Source organism: Ranitomeya imitator, chromosome 1 (genome assembly GCF_032444005.1).
Source record: "Ranitomeya imitator isolate aRanImi1 chromosome 1, aRanImi1.pri, whole genome shotgun sequence".
NCBI classification, from domain to species: domain Eukaryota; kingdom Metazoa; phylum Chordata; class Amphibia; order Anura; family Dendrobatidae; genus Ranitomeya; species Ranitomeya imitator.
The window spans coordinates 100,163,778-100,181,179 of record NC_091282.1 but is presented as its reverse complement, the minus strand read 5'-3'; the positions used below and the strand labels follow the sequence as shown (position 1 = coordinate 100,181,179).

The following is a 17,402-nucleotide window of genomic DNA, read 5'->3' as shown; positions in this document are numbered from 1 at the left end:
ACGTATGGAGAGCTTTTTCTACACGGTGCGTAGGTGCCAGACAAAAAGAGGGCAGAACAATATCTTCATTGATGTGGAATGATGAAACAACGTTCGGCAAAAAGGACGGTGCTGGTCTGAGCACTACCTTGTCCTGATGAAAACGCAAAAAAGGGGGACGACAAGAAAGGGCTGCCAGCTCCGATACCCGTCTTATGGACGTTATGGCCACTAAAAATACGACTTTCCAAGAAAGAAACATCAAAGAAACATCTTGAAGAGGCTCAAAGGGAGCGTTCTGTAAAGCCCTTAAGACCAGATTAAGGTCCCAAGCTTCCAAAGGAGTCTTATAAGGAGGGACCTTATGAGCGACTCCCTGGAAAAAAGTCCTGACCTGACGATTAGTAGCAATCTTGCGCTGAAAAAGGACTGATAAAGCCGAAATCTGCCTTTTAAGGGTACTTGGAGCAAGCCCAGAATCAAGGCCTGCTTGAAGGAAGGCTAGAATGTTTGGAACAGAAAAACGCAGAGGAGGCAGCCCGCGCTCTCTACACCAGGAAAGGAACACCTTCCAAGTGTGATAATAAATCCTGGCCGAGACGGACTTACGTGCACTGATCATGGTATCAGCCACTTCTTGAGAAAATCCTGCCTGAGTTAAAACCCAAGATTCAACGGCCAGGCCGTCAAACGTAGGACCTCTGAGTTCTGGTGGTAGATCGGCCCTTGAGATAGAAGATCCGGCCGATCGGGGAGCCGCCAAGGAACCCCGGCGAGAAGTTGTACCAGGTCTGCATACCAGGTCCGTCGTGGCCAATCCGGAGCGATCAGGATGGCCGGCACTCTCTCTGATTTGATCTTCTTGATTACCCTCGGGAGCAGAGCCAGAGGAGGGAACAGATAAGAGAGATGAAACTGGTTCCAAGACAGTACCAGCGCATCCACGGCGATTGCCTGGGGGTCTCGGCAATTCGTTTTGGACGCCATTAGATCCACGTCCGGAGTCCCCCAAAGATTGCATATCTGCAAAAATACCTCGGGATGGAGAGACCATTCCCCGGAGGCTAGACCCTGACGGCTTAGGAAATCTGCCGCCCAGTTTTCTTCGCCCGGAATGTGGACCGCTGAGATCACAGAGTGATTTCTCTCCGCCCAGAGAAGAATTTGTTTTACCTCCTGCATGGCTGCCTTGCTGCGGGTGCCCCCCTGGTGATTTATGTAGGCTACCGCTGTGGCGTTGTCCGATTGAATTCGGACAGGGCGACCTGCCAGAAGATGGTGGAAATGTAACAAGGCTAGTCGAACTGCTCGAATCTCTAAGATATTGATGGGGAGGGCTGATTCCAGAGGAGACCAGAGCCCCTGAGCTGTGTGATGAAAGAATACTGCTCCCCAACCCAGGAGACTGGCATCTGTTGTGACCACTAGCCAATTGGTTGGGGGAAAGGGCTTCCCCCTGAGTAGAGATGAGCTGCTTAATAAAGGGGATGGGAGAACTACAATACCCAGATAGATTAGCGAAATTAGGATTATTTAGTCTAGAAAAAAGACGACTGAGGGGCGATCTAATAACCATGTATAAGTATATAAGGGGACAATACAAATATCTCGCTGAGGATCTGTTTATACCAAGGAAGGTGACGGGCACAAGAGGGCATTCTTTGCGTCTGGAGGAGAGAAGGTTTTTCCACCAACATAGAAGAGGATTCTTTACTGTTAGGGCAGCGAGAATCTGGAATTGCTTGCCTGAGGAGGTGGTGATGGCGAACTCAGTCGAGGGGTTCAAGAGAGGCCTGGATGTCTTCCTGGAGCAGAACAATATTGTATCATACAATTATTAGGTTCTGTAGAAGGACGTAGATCTGGGGATTTATTATGATGGAATATAGGCTGAACTGGATGGACAAATGTCTTTTTTCGGCCTTACTAACTATGTTACTATGTTACTATGTTTAGCCACCAAGAGAGGGCCTGCCTGACCTGGAGAGACAACCGAAATCTGCGGTTGAGAGAGAGAGGATTTCTGTTCCATACTGATAGGATAGCTTGTTTGAGGGGTCGAAGATGAAGCTGCGCAAACGGAACCGCCTCTATAGTTGCAACCATCTTTCCTAACACCCTCATGCCAGACCGAATCGTATGAGGGTACGGTTGTTGAAGATTCTTCACTTCCCGCCGAAGGGCTAGGACCTTGTCCTGGGGAAGGATTGATAGGGCCTGAGAGGTGTCGAAGATCATGCCTAAAAATGAGATCTTCCGTGACGGCTGTAGGGATGACTTCCTTAAATTTACCAGCCAACCTAGACGAGAAAGGGTGTCCAGAGTGATGCCGACATTTTCCCTGCAAGATTGAAAAGTCGGTCCCTTGATCAGCAGATCGTCTAGGTATGGCAAGATAACTATACCTCGGGAGTGCAGAATGGACACTACAGTAGACATGACTTTTGTGAATACCCTGGGAGCGGAGGCCAGCCCGAAGGGTAATGCCGTGAATTGAAAGTGTAGACTGTTTACGGCAAACCGGAGAAATCTTTGATGAGGCGGAAAGATGGGAATATGTAGATAAGCATCCTGAACGTCTACTGAGGCCAAAAACTCTCCCTTTTCCAGAGAGGCGATAACTGACCGTAGAGACTCCATCCGAAAGTGACGAACGCGGACAAACCTGTTTAAGAGTTTGAGATCTAGGATAGGCCTCACTGCTCCGTCCTTTTTGGGCACTACAAAAAGATTGGAATAAAAGCCCTGAAACCTTTCCTCTCTTGGAACAGGAGAAATGACACCGCTGATACGAAGGGACTCTACGGAATTGAACAGGCTTTGACGAAGAGACTTGGACCTGGGAAGACGGAATGGAAAGAACCGGGGGGGAGGCAGCTGAACCAGCTCTATTTTGTACCCTGATGATACGAGCTCTCCAACCCACCGGTCGTGGATTACCTGAAGCCAGACCTGGCGAAATAAAAGTAGACGTCCGCCTACTCTGTTGGAGACACCCAGAGGAGGCCTCCAGTCACTTAGCCGAAAATCTTTCAGTCCTAGATCCTCTGGATCTAGTGGACTGGGGACGCATTCTTCCCCCCTGGCTGGCCGTATAAGGGATCCAACCGTCTCGGTCCTGATTGGGTCGACCCTGCGCAGGAGAGCCTGATGCTGGGGCCCATCTAACATTGCAAAAGGTTCTAAAACGGGCCTGAAATTGGTGACGAAAATTCTGTCTAGACCTCTGCTGAGGAAGAAACTTACTCTTCCCTCCTGTGGAGTCAGAAATGAGCTGATCCAGCTTCTCTCCGAACAAACGACCACCCTGATACGGTAGGGATGTAAGTGATTTTTTTAGAGGTAGAATCAGCCCGCCAGGACCTTAACCAAAGGGCCCTTCTGATGGCAATAGCATTAGACGCAGCCGAAGAAGCACAATCTGCCGCATCTAGGGATGCGTTAATCAGATAGCTACCAGCCATTGCTACCTGAGATGACATTTCTGCCAATTCAGCTGACAAATTACCTTCTTGGAGAGCCTTTGATAACGACTCTGACCAAGATATCATAGCCCTGGCAACCCAAGTTGCTGCAAAGGAAGGAAAAAGTGCCGAACTTGAGGCCTCAAAGACGGAACGAGCCAAGCTCTTTATAAGACGATCCGTAGGATCCTTAATCGATGAGCCATTAGGGAGAGATAGCAACGTGTTATAGGCTAAACGGGACACTGGAGGATCTACAGAAGGATTTTCTGCCCATTTACTACAAAGTTCCGAAGCAAAGGGATACCTAGCCTTCAGAGCTCTTTGCCCTGAAAAGCGCTTGTCCGGGTGCTCCCGGTTGCGTCGAATCAGGTCCTCAAACTCAGGGTGAGAGGAAAAGACCCTATGGGCCCGTTTAGCCCGCTTAAATGAGACCTTATGATCAGAAGATGAGGCGAGCTCGTCCTCTATCCCCAAAGACTGATTGACAGCCTCAATTAGGCTATCTACAGACTCCTGAAACCCAGGATTCTCAAAATTAAGAGACCCTTCTGACTCGTAGTCAGTCTCAACTTCCCCGCTCTCTGCAGGGGAAGGAGAACGAGATACGGAACTCCAGGATGCGGAAGCACCTGAGTGCCTGGACGACGCTTTGCGAATCCGCTTTCCATGCGTCTGCCTAGTGAGAGCGCGGCCCCTGCAGGCCGAAGACTCCTGAGACCCCGAGGCCCTCTCCGAGACAGGTGGACTACCGGCCCTGACTGCCGGGGTCTGCAGAGATTTGATCGCTTCAGTAAGGGACGCCATGGATTGCGACAAGGACGTTACCCATTCTGGCGGAGTTGCCCCAGCATCTGCTTGAGGGACCGGAGCCGGAGAGACTACTGGAGAACTGGCAGGGGGGGGGCTCCTGGGCGCGTTCAGAGTCACAGGCCTCGCAGAGGCGATTGCTTTGGGCGTGCGGAAAAGGGGCACGACAAGATACACAACTGGTAAAAAGAACAGTGTGAGTCTTAACCCTTCTAGACATAATGATCCGTAAAGCTATACCCAGGGCCAGAGACTGGGACAAAAAGAATGCTTCAGCCAGATGGAGGGAGAAGCACTTACCCCAGTCCTGTGTCCCCAGTGATGGATCCTGAAAGCACGATGCGGAGCCCAAATGCGCTGTCTTATATGCACAGCAGGCCTTAGGGGGGAGGAACCGCCAATCAATGCTGCGGCCTGGAGCAGGCCCGAAGCCGGGCCTCAATTTTTCCCCCTCAGAGAAAGGAGAAGCCGGAACCGAAAGTGACGCGCCGGAGGGGGCGGAGCCTCACAGCGCGGTCTGCTGGCGGAAGTCCCGGGCTCCAGGAAGCTGCCCCACGCCCGCAGGAAGCCAGGCAGGGCCGAAGTCTCTGGGGGGACAGCGGCGCCGCATCATACATCCGCAGCGCTGCTCCTAACGCTGCGGCGCCGATGTCCTAACTCCGCAGCGCCGGATCATGCTGCAGCGCCGCTGTCCTAACGCCGCAGCGCCGAGCAAAGCCAAAAAGGCACAGCACTCCCGGAGGACGCAGCAGCAGGTAATGCCAGGAGCCCCCCTTGTCACACCGCACTCAGCGAGGGGTAAAACAAATGACGGTGCAGGAACCCTATCTCCATTATCCCCAGGATAAGGAGAGGGACCGTCCACCACCCCAGCTAACACCGCCTCGCAGGGGTGTAGAAATCAGGAGGGAACACACGGATATCTACGGGTACCTGTACAGCCTGGAGTCTAGCTACCTCAGGGTGGTCAGGGCCAAGTCCGGTGAAGAATCCCACGTAGCGGGAAAGGATACGTGGAGAAAAATCGCACGTACTTGCCCGTTGATGGTTTGGGGAGATCGGACCCTCAAAAAGGTCCGTCGCCCCTTCAATCCAAAGATGTTGAAAATCGGGTCCAAAGATCCAGGACCCAGAGATGTGCCTCCTTGAGACACTAAGCATAAACTGGAGTCTCTGGTAGCCAGTGTCAGGGTGTATACGATGGAGGAGGAGCTAACTTTTTTTCAAGTTTACTTAGTGTCAGCCTCCTGGCGGCAGAAGCATACACCCACAGTCCTGTGTCCCCCAATGAGGCGAAGGAGAAATGATTTGCTTTCCCATTAAAATAACATTTGAGCAGCACCTGCCACAGAACCTTGCATTGTATCATTCCTCTGTTATTATTCCTGGAAATATTTGGATAAATTAACAATTAGGTGCCACCATTCCCTTACAATAGGTTACTCCCTAACATAATTTGATACTGGAATAATTGACTAACTGACAAAGAAACTATGAACACCTAATTGTCAGTGTATTCACACAGGAGGAATAGTAGAAACACAGCACAATGCAGTTTCAAAGATGTTTCTTATTCAAAGTAGTAATTTATATTTAAAGGGAATTTCCAGAAATGGAAAAAAATAAATAACTAAAGGAAATGTCTTGAAAAATAAATTCCTAAGTACACGCATTTTGACTAAGGAGGTAAGTACCGTATTCTGAAACTAAAATGGCCACTGTCGTGTTACAATGACAGAAACCTGTCCTAAAATGTTATTAGGACAGGAATTGGTCAACAAGTGCAATATGAAGCTCTGCCATCTCCCTTCATGTGTGGGGTGATGTGCTCCTACTGGACTTTTGCATGTTATACTGGAGATACCAGAGTGCTGCGGTAAGAAGAGGCTGCTCACACTGCTGTCTACCCTGTCTTTCTGATATAACACTGGAGATACCAGAGGTCCTGCGGTAAGAAGAGGCTGCTCATACTGCTGTCCACTCTGTCCATCTGATCTAATACTGGAGATACCAGAGGTCCTGCGGTAAGAAGAGGCTGCTCATACTGCTGTCTACCCTGACTTTCTGATCTAACACTGGATACCAGGAGTGCAGGTAAGAAGAGGCTGCTCACACTGCTGTACACTCTGTCTATCTGATCTAATACTGGAGATACCAGAGGTCTTGCGGTAAGAAGAGGCTGCTCATACTGCTGTCTACCCTGTCTTTCTGATCTAACACTGGATACCAGGAGTGCAGGTAAGAAGAGGCTGCTCACACTGCTGTCCACTCTGTCTATCTGATCTAATACTGGAGATACCAGGAGTGCTGAGGTAAGAAGAGGCTGCTCACACTGCTGTCAACTACATCTATCTGAGCTAATACTGGAGATACTAGGGATGCTAAGGTAAGAAAATGCTGCCCACACTGCTGTCCACCATATCTATCTGATCTTAGACTGGAGATACCAGGGGTGGTAAGGTAAGATGACGTTGCTCACACTCCTGTCCACCATATCTATCTGATCTAACACTGGATACCAGGAGTACTGAGGTACGAAGAGGCTGCTCACACTGCTGTCCACTCTGTCTATCTGATCTAATACTGGAGATACCAGAGGTGCTGTGGTAAGAAGAGGCTGATCACACTGCTGTCCATAATGTTTATCTGATCTAATACTGGAGATACTAGAGGTGCTGCGGTAAGAAGAGGCTGCTCATACTGCTGTCTACACTGTCTTTCTGATCTAACACTGGATACCAGGAGTGCAGGTAAGAAGAGGCTGCTCACACTGCTGTCCATCCTGTCTATCTGATCTAACACTAGATACCAGGAGTGCTGAGGTAAGAAAATGCTGATCACACTGCTGTCCACCATATCTAATTCTTCATACTCTACATAGGTTGATGCCACATCTAGAAGGGGTACACCTAGCTGGCGTTTCAAAAGTGTGTGGATCTTCTCAAGTTGGGTAGTCAGCATCTGCTGTTGCTCTGCTGAAGGAATGGTTCCCGGCAAACGCTGTAAGGTTCCTAATATTGCATTCTCAAACTCTCTGTAGGCATCCCATTCGGTCGATCCTTTGCTCATATGGAGTCCAACAGCTGTTAATGCTCTCTCAAAGATAGAGCGAACTTTGGCAATGCCACCCTCTTCTCCCATCCCTCCAATAGAATACTGTGCATACGCCAACCAAATTTCTGGACAAATGTACTCTTTCACAGCTTTCTCAAACAGCTCATAAACAACCTCACGACTTGAACCGTCTTCTGCAATCTTCATTTCATCTTTCATCCAATCCAACCATATCTCTTCAGATAATGAGAACAGTTCACTCATCTTCTGACGGGCGCGTCTTAACCTATCCAATTCTCCTTCCTGCCGCAAGAGTTTTATGAGGTCCACGTGGCAGTTGTAGTCAAAGGCATTTATAGAAAGCTGCTCTTCAAGTCTCTGAATTTCTGCTTCGGTTTCTCTCTTGTCTTCCTCGGAGGAGGAGGACTGTCCGGTTCCCTCAGGTGAGCCACCTTCGTGCTCTTCTCTGTCTGATTCCATTTCCTCTTCTCCTTCCTCCACTCCTATCTGATCTAAGACTGGAGATACCAGGGGTGGTAAGGTAAGATGACATTGCTCACACTCCTGTCCACCATATCTATCTGATCTAACACTGGAGATACCAGGAGTGCTGAGGAAAGAAAAGGCTCCTCACAATGCTGCCTACCATGTCTATTTGAACTAACACTAGATGTCAGGATGCTGGGGAAAGAAGAGGCTGCTCACACTGCTGTCCACCCAGTCTATCTGATCTAATACTGGAGATACCAGAGGTGCTGCGGTAAGAAGAGACTGCTCACATTGCTGTACACCATGTCTATCTGATCTAACACTAGATACTAGGGGTGCTGAGGTAAGAAAAGGTTGCTAAAACAAAACACAAGTATGTGGTGGTATCTCCACATCCGTAAAATATAAAATTAATTAACATGATTAGTAAACCCTGAAATGAGAAAAAAAATGTAAAACACTAAAATTGCAGCTCTATGACCAACATTGAGAAAAAATGCAATAAGAGGTGATCAAAACAACAGCAAATACATAGTAACATAGTAACATAGTTAGTAAGGCCGAAAAAAGACATTTGTCCATCCAGTTCAGCCTATATTCCATCATAATAAATCCCCAGATCTACGTCCTTCTACAGAACCTAATTGTATGATACAATATTGTTCTGCTCCAGGAAGACATCCAGGCCTCTCTTGAACCCCTCGACTGAGTTCGCCATCACCACCTCCTCAGGCAAGCAATTCCAGATTCTCGCTGCCCTAACAGTAAAGAATCCTCTTCTATGTTGGTGGAAAAACCTTCTCTCCTCCAGACGCAAAGAATGCCCCCTTGTGCCCATCACCTTCCTTGGTATAAACAGATCCTCAGCGAGATATTTGTATTGTCCCCTTATATACTTATAAGGGGTACTTATAATAGGTATAAAACAAAAAACAATTCAGGCTGTAAAAAAACAAAACAAAACCAGACCCAGCCCTATCCACCCAAAATTGAAAACATTATGTTTTTTTTTTTCTTTTTAACAAATTTCAGAATTTCTTCCACCACTTAACCTCCCCCCCACCCCCCATAAGCCTATGCATACTCGTAATGGTTGGGAGAATCATATTACCAACTCATTCCTACCATATAATAAACGTTGCAAGAACAAAACTCAAAAAACAATGGTGGCATTGAGTTTTGGAATGTTCTCCCGTTTTCCAGTACATCACATGATAAAATGAATGGCGTCATTCAAAAGTAGAACCCATCCTTCCAAATAACAGGCGCTCGTAGGTCTATGCCAAAAAAAAAAAACAATTTGTTGCCTAACAGACAGCCAATCCCTGCATGTGTTGTGCCGGTTGAACAGCCGCGATACATGTCGTGGCGACTCGAACATAGTATTCGAGCACGTCAACATGCTCGATTAGCACTTGAGCATGCTTGGATAACACCATATTGGAGCATGATCGCTCATCACTAAAATTTATTTATGATGACAATTCCTTTAGTTACCGGTATTTATGTTTTTTTCTATTCCTGGAGAACCCCTTTAAGTTTTTTTTTTTTTCTTTGCTAAATAGATATCACTAAACCACATCTTTCTAGAAGCCTACCCTTCTACTTCCACTACTATGATGTTGATCCTGGGGACAATGTCATCAGTGACAAACTCAGAGGGGTCCGAGACCTTTCACCCTCACCGATCAATTGTTTCCAGCTCTGGATGTGAACCTTGCCCAGAGCAGATCAGACCCCCTCGAGACTCAACATGCTAAATCAAAGCACCGTCCTGCAGAAAAGCATACGCAGTTACATAATTACCTGCAAATTCACCCTTTCTATGACACAAGACAGGACATGGAGGATCTGCATCTTTGAATCGCATTCTGTAACTTGCTGAAGCAGTTGGAAAAGCAGACTGAAGATGGACTCCAGGTACTGAGACAAAGAAAATCAGACAGATTATTTACCCACAAAAATAGAAATAAAATGACTATAAAGTATGTATTTTTAATGTATATATTCACACACATGCAGGATCACCCAGAGAGTGCAGGTTTATTTCGATGGGCGCTTGAAATGACTCACAGCTATTTTTTCACCAATTAACATGCACTCTCAGCAGAGGATGCAGGATTCCTCCCTGGAAAGGGGGAGATAAACAAGAAGACCCCTCTCCTCTGGCAGCGGCTTATCTCCTCTGGGAATGGAAGGGTGGGCATGTAATCCAATATACCCAATCTTTATTTCACTTTGCCATCCAAATAGAGTCTGACAACCCCCAGTAACAGTAGGATGTTCATTGATCAAGCAGAAGTCATCAAAACTGGCAGACATTTTACCTAATGTTTATGGACACAACACAATTTTTTATTTTCCCATTTTTCAGCCTTGTCGCAATAAATATTAGATCAAGGGCAGATCTTGGTAAAAATGATTGATTGGGAAACATAAGCTTTAAAGGGGTTACTACTAGGACAACCCCTTCTTGATCAAAATGTTTGGCCCCGATAAAATAGTAAAGCTTATACTCACCTCCCACGCCGTCACAGTTACCGCAGTGTCGGCACTGACTCTCCGGTGCTGCTGTTGTCATACGTGCTGCCATTGCCCAATCAGCGCTAGCATCACTGTCTCCTCCTTCGGACAAATCAAACATGAAGAGGGAGTCCAGGCTGCAGCTAGTCCTTGACTTCCTCTTCATGTTCATTTCGACAGGAGGTGGGGACAGTGAGGCCAGCGCTGACTTGGCGCCAGCGTCACATGTCACAACAGCAGCACCGGAACCCTGGAAGAGCGAGTGCCGACACCACATGAAAGGCGCCAGCATGGGAGGTGAGTATAAGCTTTATTTTATGGGGCCAAGCTAGGGGTTTTAGAAGTTGTCCAATTAGTGGACAACTTGATGGGTGTTCCACTACAATTATATTATCCTTATTCATAGGACAGTCATCAATATCAGATTGGTGTGGTTCTATTCAAATAATAGGGGCTGTTTCACAGTAGAAGGCAGCGGCCACTAAAGAGACAGCGGTGATTAGGAGAGATGACAGGTTCACATAAAAGACTCTCATAAAAGGGAACCTGACAGCAGATACATGCTGCACGAACCTGTATCGGACACTGGCTGTATGATGTTAGACAGGTATGTTTGACTGTGAAATGCTGCGCAATTTCAGAGAAAAACATACACTTGCTGATTTACCTGGAAAAATTGGTTTAACTTCTAAAAGAGACGGTCGACAATACAGAAAATTAGACTGTACATATTTTGGTTCATGAGAAGTGAAAGTGCAATGAACCTCAGCAGTAAGAAACATCCTTGCGCCGAGTGGTCTCGCCCCGCCGATCTTCTCCACAACAAGATAGACTTGCATTTACTGTTTGGTTCTTGCATTTCACTCCTGCAGAATTCCTTTGTCATTTGGTAACAATGTACAGATACAGTATGGAGGATCGGCTTTCATTGTGAAAACTGCCAAACTGAGTTTCTAAAGAAGTTTAGAGATCGAAATCTGCCATCCAAACCATGTATTCTGTCATTGGTGAATAAACTGGAACGTAGAGGAACATTACTGGATAGGGATGGAGGACGTCCGAATATGTCAGAGGAAACAAATCAAGATGCCAAACAGCGACTTCTGGCATCTCCACGTAAATTGTTGCACAGGTTTTCCAAGGAGAAAGGCATGTCGTATTCCACATAACAACGTCGACAGAGTTATTGAGGGACTGTGGCCACCAAGGTCGCCTGATTTATCACCGCCAGATTTTTCCAATGGGGTATTTGAAAGGTTTGGTGTAAAGTAATAAGCCATGAACATTACAGGTACTCTGAGAAAACATACAGCGAGAAATTCAGGCAATGACCCCAGACGTCGTGAGGAAAACATTCAACAACATGGAATGACGAGTGCTTGAACGCGAACAGGAGACATTTTTTAACATTTGCTTTAAAACATCACTTCCTTATGAACCAAGGTATGTACAAGTCCAAGTTTCAGTATGATAGATGGTCTCTTTTAGAAATTACAGCAATTTTTCCGGGTACAGTAGTGCGTGAATCATCCTGCACTTTAAAAGCACGGGGGACTAGTCAGAAAGGCAGGTCCCCAGCAACTTCTTCATGCCCACGCCACAAGAGTGACCGGTTTCTCCCTATACACGCACGCAGGGGCAGATCGGTCATCCGAGGTGTGAAGGGAGGAAGAAGCCGCCAGAAACCTGCCTTTCGACTAGTCTTCGAAGTGGTTTTAAAGTATGTATTCCTCTGAAAGGCCGCTGTGTTTCAAAGTCAAAAACAGCTGGCTGAGATCATACAGCCAGTACGGGATACATACTGCCTGTGGTTCGGGCAGCATGTATCAGCTGTCAAGTTACCATTAAACAAACTAAGTATGATTAGCACCTCGTAGATCGAAATTATCAGCCAACAATTAGTTCCAGACTATGGACAGAGTTAATGTTTTCCAGAATTGTCGGCAAAAGTCGGTATTTCCATTATGCAAAAATACTGCATCTCCGGAACTGTAACCTCGTCATGCGTTTAGACGATCTAAGATATCTGATTGCTACATTATAATGCCATAAAGTAGTGTAAATGAATTATCAATCTCGTTAATTTGAGGTTACAGGGATAAAATGTATGTGCATGCTCATAAAAATCCCATCTCCTCTAAATACTAGAATGAACGTCACAAAAACTGATCAGATGAATAATGGAAAAAAGAACAAAGGGTATTTTACTCAGTAAATTTATAAAAAAAAAGCAGAAGTGGGAATAGATGAAGCATTTTATTCCAGATCCAACATCTTATCTATCTCACATAGTGACAGCTGGGCAAGAGAGAAAAGTAGAAGATGATCACTTGGGGATAGAGAGTAATGGCATGCCGACACGAGCTCATCAAGTGATGACACATTGACACATTAACACTTGCCGCTCTTAAAGAGATTGTCCAGTCTTAAGCTACAAGTCTGCAGTCAATCTACGTGACTACAAATATGTGGATCCTCACATCCGTAATTTCCCTCAGGATCAATAAAGTGTTTGTATCATGAGCACTGCGCTCCAGGTGATTGACAGGTCTCTCTCGTGTATGTATATAAAGACCTGTCAATCACCTGGAGCAGCGCTGGGAAAGGCATCTTCAAACAATATCTTCTCTGAAGCACCAGTGCGTTTCAGACAAAAAAAATAAGAGGATTTTTAGTAATGACTGTAAGATGTTTCTTGTAGCCTTCATTGTGGAAATGAAGCATACCATGGGGTGAAGTCTACTTCCACCAGGAAACTCACACTAAGAACAAACCGATAAACAAAACTTGGTTCTTACCCAGCAGACTACACCTGGCATGTAGGCAACCATATTGAGTACCAAAACAAGGGACGTTGATGGATCCCCCAATGAATGCTACGAGAAAGTGATTTTATGGCGAGCATGAAAAATCTCAGACACCTCTTTGGGGGACACAGGAAACCATGGGACATCCCAAAGTAGTCTTGGAGTGGGGAAAGATAACACTATTACAGAAGGAAGAATAGCAATCAGTCAGGCTACCACCGAGTGACTGCAGCTTGCTGAACCCTTCTGCCGACACAAAGGTAAGAGCTCTGCAAACTTTTGGACTGTAGACTATCCAAGAGGCATACAGCACAGGAGGCTCCTACTAATCAGGTGGAGAGAGCTGTGACCAAGCTGGTGGTGCGCTTTCTTAGCCTGAACTTCCAGAATAGCAGATTGAATCCAGCAAGCACACGATATAAGGATGTCTACAGGTCTGCTGTCTCGGTCACACACGCTGAATGGTGGAAGAAGGAACCGTGGGCTCCAGCCTTCACCATTACATCCATCACTATTTGCCCCCCGAGCATGAAGATAGAAGAAAATCGGGACGCAGGGCAGGGAGGCCGTATTGTGCAGTTGTAGGCCACTGTTTTCAGCCCTTCCGCTGTCTCAGTCCGAGGGTCGGACAGGAACATTCAAAGGGCAGAATGTGGCCTGAAGACCACAGTTTGCCCAGGTCTTGTCTGCAGAAATGAAAGGGTCAAAGAAAAAGTCTTATAGAAACATAATGTTACAAAAAGTGTTCAGAACAGTAACCTACTGCCATTGGGGGTTTAGGGGTAAGTTCTAGACTAGTAGCCTTCTACTTAGTAAGCAAATATAGCCAAAGAGTTATTGCACAATGATGACAAATGAGAAATGGCACGTCACTTATAAAGCCACGTGTACTGGGGAGTAAATATCAGCTCCTTAACCATAGTATGCAGCAGTAAAGGTACCTTCACACATAACTATTTTGTTAACGATATCGTTTCAACGTCACGCTTTTTGTGACGTAGCAACGATCGCGCTAACGATCTCGTTATGTGTGACAGCGACCAACGATCAGGCCCCTGCTGGGAGATCGTTGGTCGCTGGGGAATGATCAGGACCTTTTTTTGGTCGCTGATCACCCGCTGTCATCGCTGGATCGGCGTGTGTTCACTTGTAACCAGGGTAAATATCGGGTTACTAAGCGCAGGGTCGCGCTTAGTAACCCGATATTTACCCTGGTTACCATTGTAAAAGTTAAAAAAAAAAAAAACACTACATACTCACATTCCGATGTCTGTCACGTCCACCGCCGTCAGCTTCCCTGCACTGACTGTCAGCGCCAGCCGTAAAGCAGAGCACAGCGGTGACGTCACCGTTGTGCTCTGCTTTACGGCCGGCGCTGACACAGTCAGTGCAGGGAAGCTGACGGCGGTGGACGTGACAGACATCGGAATGTGAGTATGTAGTGTTTTTTTTTTTTACTTTTACAATGGTAACCAGGGTAAATATCGGGTTACTAAGCGCGGCCCTGCACTTAGTAACCCGATGTTTACCCTGGTTACCCGGGTGCTGTAGGGGGACTCCGGCATTGTTGAAGACAGTTTCAACGATGCCGAAGTCATTCCCCGGATCGTTGGTCGCTGGAGAGAGGTGTCTGTGTGACAGCTCCCCAGCGACCACACACGACTTACCAACGATCACGGCCAGGTCGTATCGCTGGTCGTGATCGTTGGTAAGTCGTTTAGTGTAACTGTACCTTAAAAGGAAACCAAAGACAGAAACTGCAGGAACAAATACAAACTCCAGACACAGGCTTCCAGAACCAGCAGATGAATATACAACAAGCCTGGCGCCTGATATGTCGAGGAAATCTACACGGACAGAATTCTCCCATTATATGCTTCTCAATAGAAGTGAGTATGGCACACAAAGGAGAGTCTTCAAAATTCACTTACTGAAAAGCCAACCACTGTTTAGGATGGACTCACTCATGGCAATGTCTATGTGTTGTTCTTACTGGTTTTAGGACATAAACTATTACTATTACGGTAGATATTATTTTAACAGTACATCAGTTAAAAACTTTAGCGTAGAATCAAAATAAGAGAACTGTAAGAAAACATTTTTTGTGCAAAAACTGCATCCACATCCTATATTACCAACATTGTTATTGGTATTTATTGCACCTACCGGCAGAAATGGTTCAGTCCTGAACTCAAAATCATCAACTGGTAAATTGGAAAATTAAGGAAAAGGTCAACCATAAAGAATTAGTACAGTAACAATGAGCCTTATTGACGCTTATACTGCTGTAAGCGCAGCAGAACTGGAGAATAATTATACAAGTGTATATTTATATACATACTCCACATTGAAGCTGTAACACTAAGGGAGAAGCAGTGAAATTATGGAAGTCACATGACAGATATACATATTAATGATATGCAAATAATGGAAACCACATTTTCAAAACATCTCAATTTAGTACTGAGTAAGAGCACAATGTGCAGAAATCCCCACACTTACAGCCTTGGCCACCATCAATGAGGATGTTAATGGTGATCTGAAGAATGGTCTGCACGCTGAATGCACTTGGGCGTGCAACTCATCAGGCTATTCAGGCAGCTCACAGTAGCACAAGCAAAATACGGCCTGGCGTTATCATGGAGAAATGGCCGTACCACTGGTCACACCACCAAATCAATGTCAGGCTGAGCTGTTAGTGTACCTGGAATGAAGACTACAGGGGTCAGGCTATCATATATTATGGCATGCCACGCCATAATTCCAGGAGTAGGACTGGTGGGACATTCCCTTGTGAAGGCCTCATCACAGTATTACCCATGTGCCCTCCAGACCAATTTCTGGCTATCATTGTGTCCAAGGTAAATGTGGGACTCGTCATTGAAAAGGCTAGACCCCCATTCTAGCCTCCATCTGTAGGGCAAGAACATGAAGAAGTCCTTCACGGGGGAACATCACACCGGTCCTACTCTACTTCCTGAACTATGGAGCAGCATAATGCACAGAAACAGGACCCCTCTGGTCTTCATTCCATGCACACAAACAGCTCGGCGTTGCATTAATTTGGTCGTAGAACCAGTTGTATGGTCATTTCACAAAAGTGTACAAGGAGAGACATTTTTCAACATGACAAATCTAGGCCACACGTTGCAAATGCACCCACGACCTGCTGCGTCTCTGAACTTATCTACCATCAAGCACATCTCTCATGTCATTGGACCGCAATTGCATAAGGAGCAGCCAGCAGCGGATCTTGATGATTTGCCAAAGTGCATTCAGCAGAGCAGGACATTCCTCAGACAACCATTAATAGCCTCACTGATCGCTTCTAAGGTGTGTATTTCTGCACCTGGTGCTAATACTCAATACTGAACAAATCGAGATGGTTGCAAAAATGTTTCCATTTTTTTCATCATTTGCAGATCATGTCTATGTACCCTGTGATTTCCAAAATTCCACGACTTTTCCCTCTTGGTGTTGCAATTTCCATATTGAAGAGTGTGTGTGTGTGTCTCTCTCCCTATATATATATATACAGTACAGACCAGAAGTTTGGACACACCTTCTCATTTAAAGATTTTTCTGTATTTTCATGACTATGAAAATTGTAAATTCACACTGAAAGCATCAAAACTATGAATTAACACATGTGGAACTATATACTTAACAAAAAAGTGTGAAACAACTGAAAATATGTCTTATATTCTAGGTTCTTCAAAGTAGCCACCTTTTGCTTTGATGACTGCTTTGCACACTCTTGGCATTCTCTTGATGGGCTTCAAGAGGTAGTCACCGGGAATGGTTTTCACTTCACAGGTGTGCCCTGTCAGGTTTAATAAGTGGGATTTCTTGCCTTATAAATGGGGTTGGGACCATCAGTTGTGTTGAGCAGAAGTCTGGTGGATACACAGCTGATAGTCCTACTGAATAGACTGTTAGAATTTGTATTATGGCAAGAAAAAAGCAGCTAAGTAAAGAAAAACGAGTGGCCATCATTACTTTAAGAAATGAAGGTCAGTCAGTCTGAAAAATTGGGAAAACTTTGAAAGTGTCCCCAAGTGCAGTGGCAAAAACCATCAAGCGCTAAAAAGAAACTGGCTCACATGAGGACCGCCCCAGGGAAGGAAAACCAAGAGTCACCTCTGCTTCTGAGGATAAGTTTGTCCGCGTCACCAGCCTCAGAAATGAAATCGCAGGTTAAAAGCAGCTCAGATTAGAGAAAAAGTCAATGCCACAAAGAGTTCTAGCAGCAGACACATCTCTACAACAACTGTTA

At 45.9% G+C, this 17,402-nt stretch overlaps 2 protein-coding genes across 4 annotated transcripts in view; both read right to left on the bottom strand.

Moving 5' to 3' along the window:
- The window catches only part of IPO11 (importin 11), a 628,234-nt gene that overhangs the window by 427,839 nt on the left and 182,993 nt on the right, over window positions 1–17,402 (bottom strand). For all 3 annotated transcript variants that reach the window (XM_069749262.1, XM_069749270.1, XM_069749278.1), the window contains exons 18-19: window positions 15,293–15,333; window positions 9,603–9,719 (exon numbers count right to left, since the gene is read on the bottom strand). In XM_069749262.1, the coding sequence (XP_069605363.1) occupies window positions 9,603–9,719; window positions 15,293–15,333 (158 nt within the window). The remainder of the gene's footprint in view (window positions 1–9,602; window positions 9,720–15,292; window positions 15,334–17,402) is intronic.
- Window positions 2,781–7,787, bottom strand: LOC138657493 (squamous cell carcinoma antigen recognized by T-cells 3-like). Its single transcript, XM_069745273.1, has 3 exons — window positions 6,993–7,787; window positions 3,226–3,286; window positions 2,781–2,818 (listed from the first exon to the last, which is right to left on the bottom strand). Exons 1-3 carry the CDS (start codon window positions 7,785–7,787, stop codon window positions 2,781–2,783), a joined length of 894 nt encoding a protein of 297 aa, XP_069601374.1.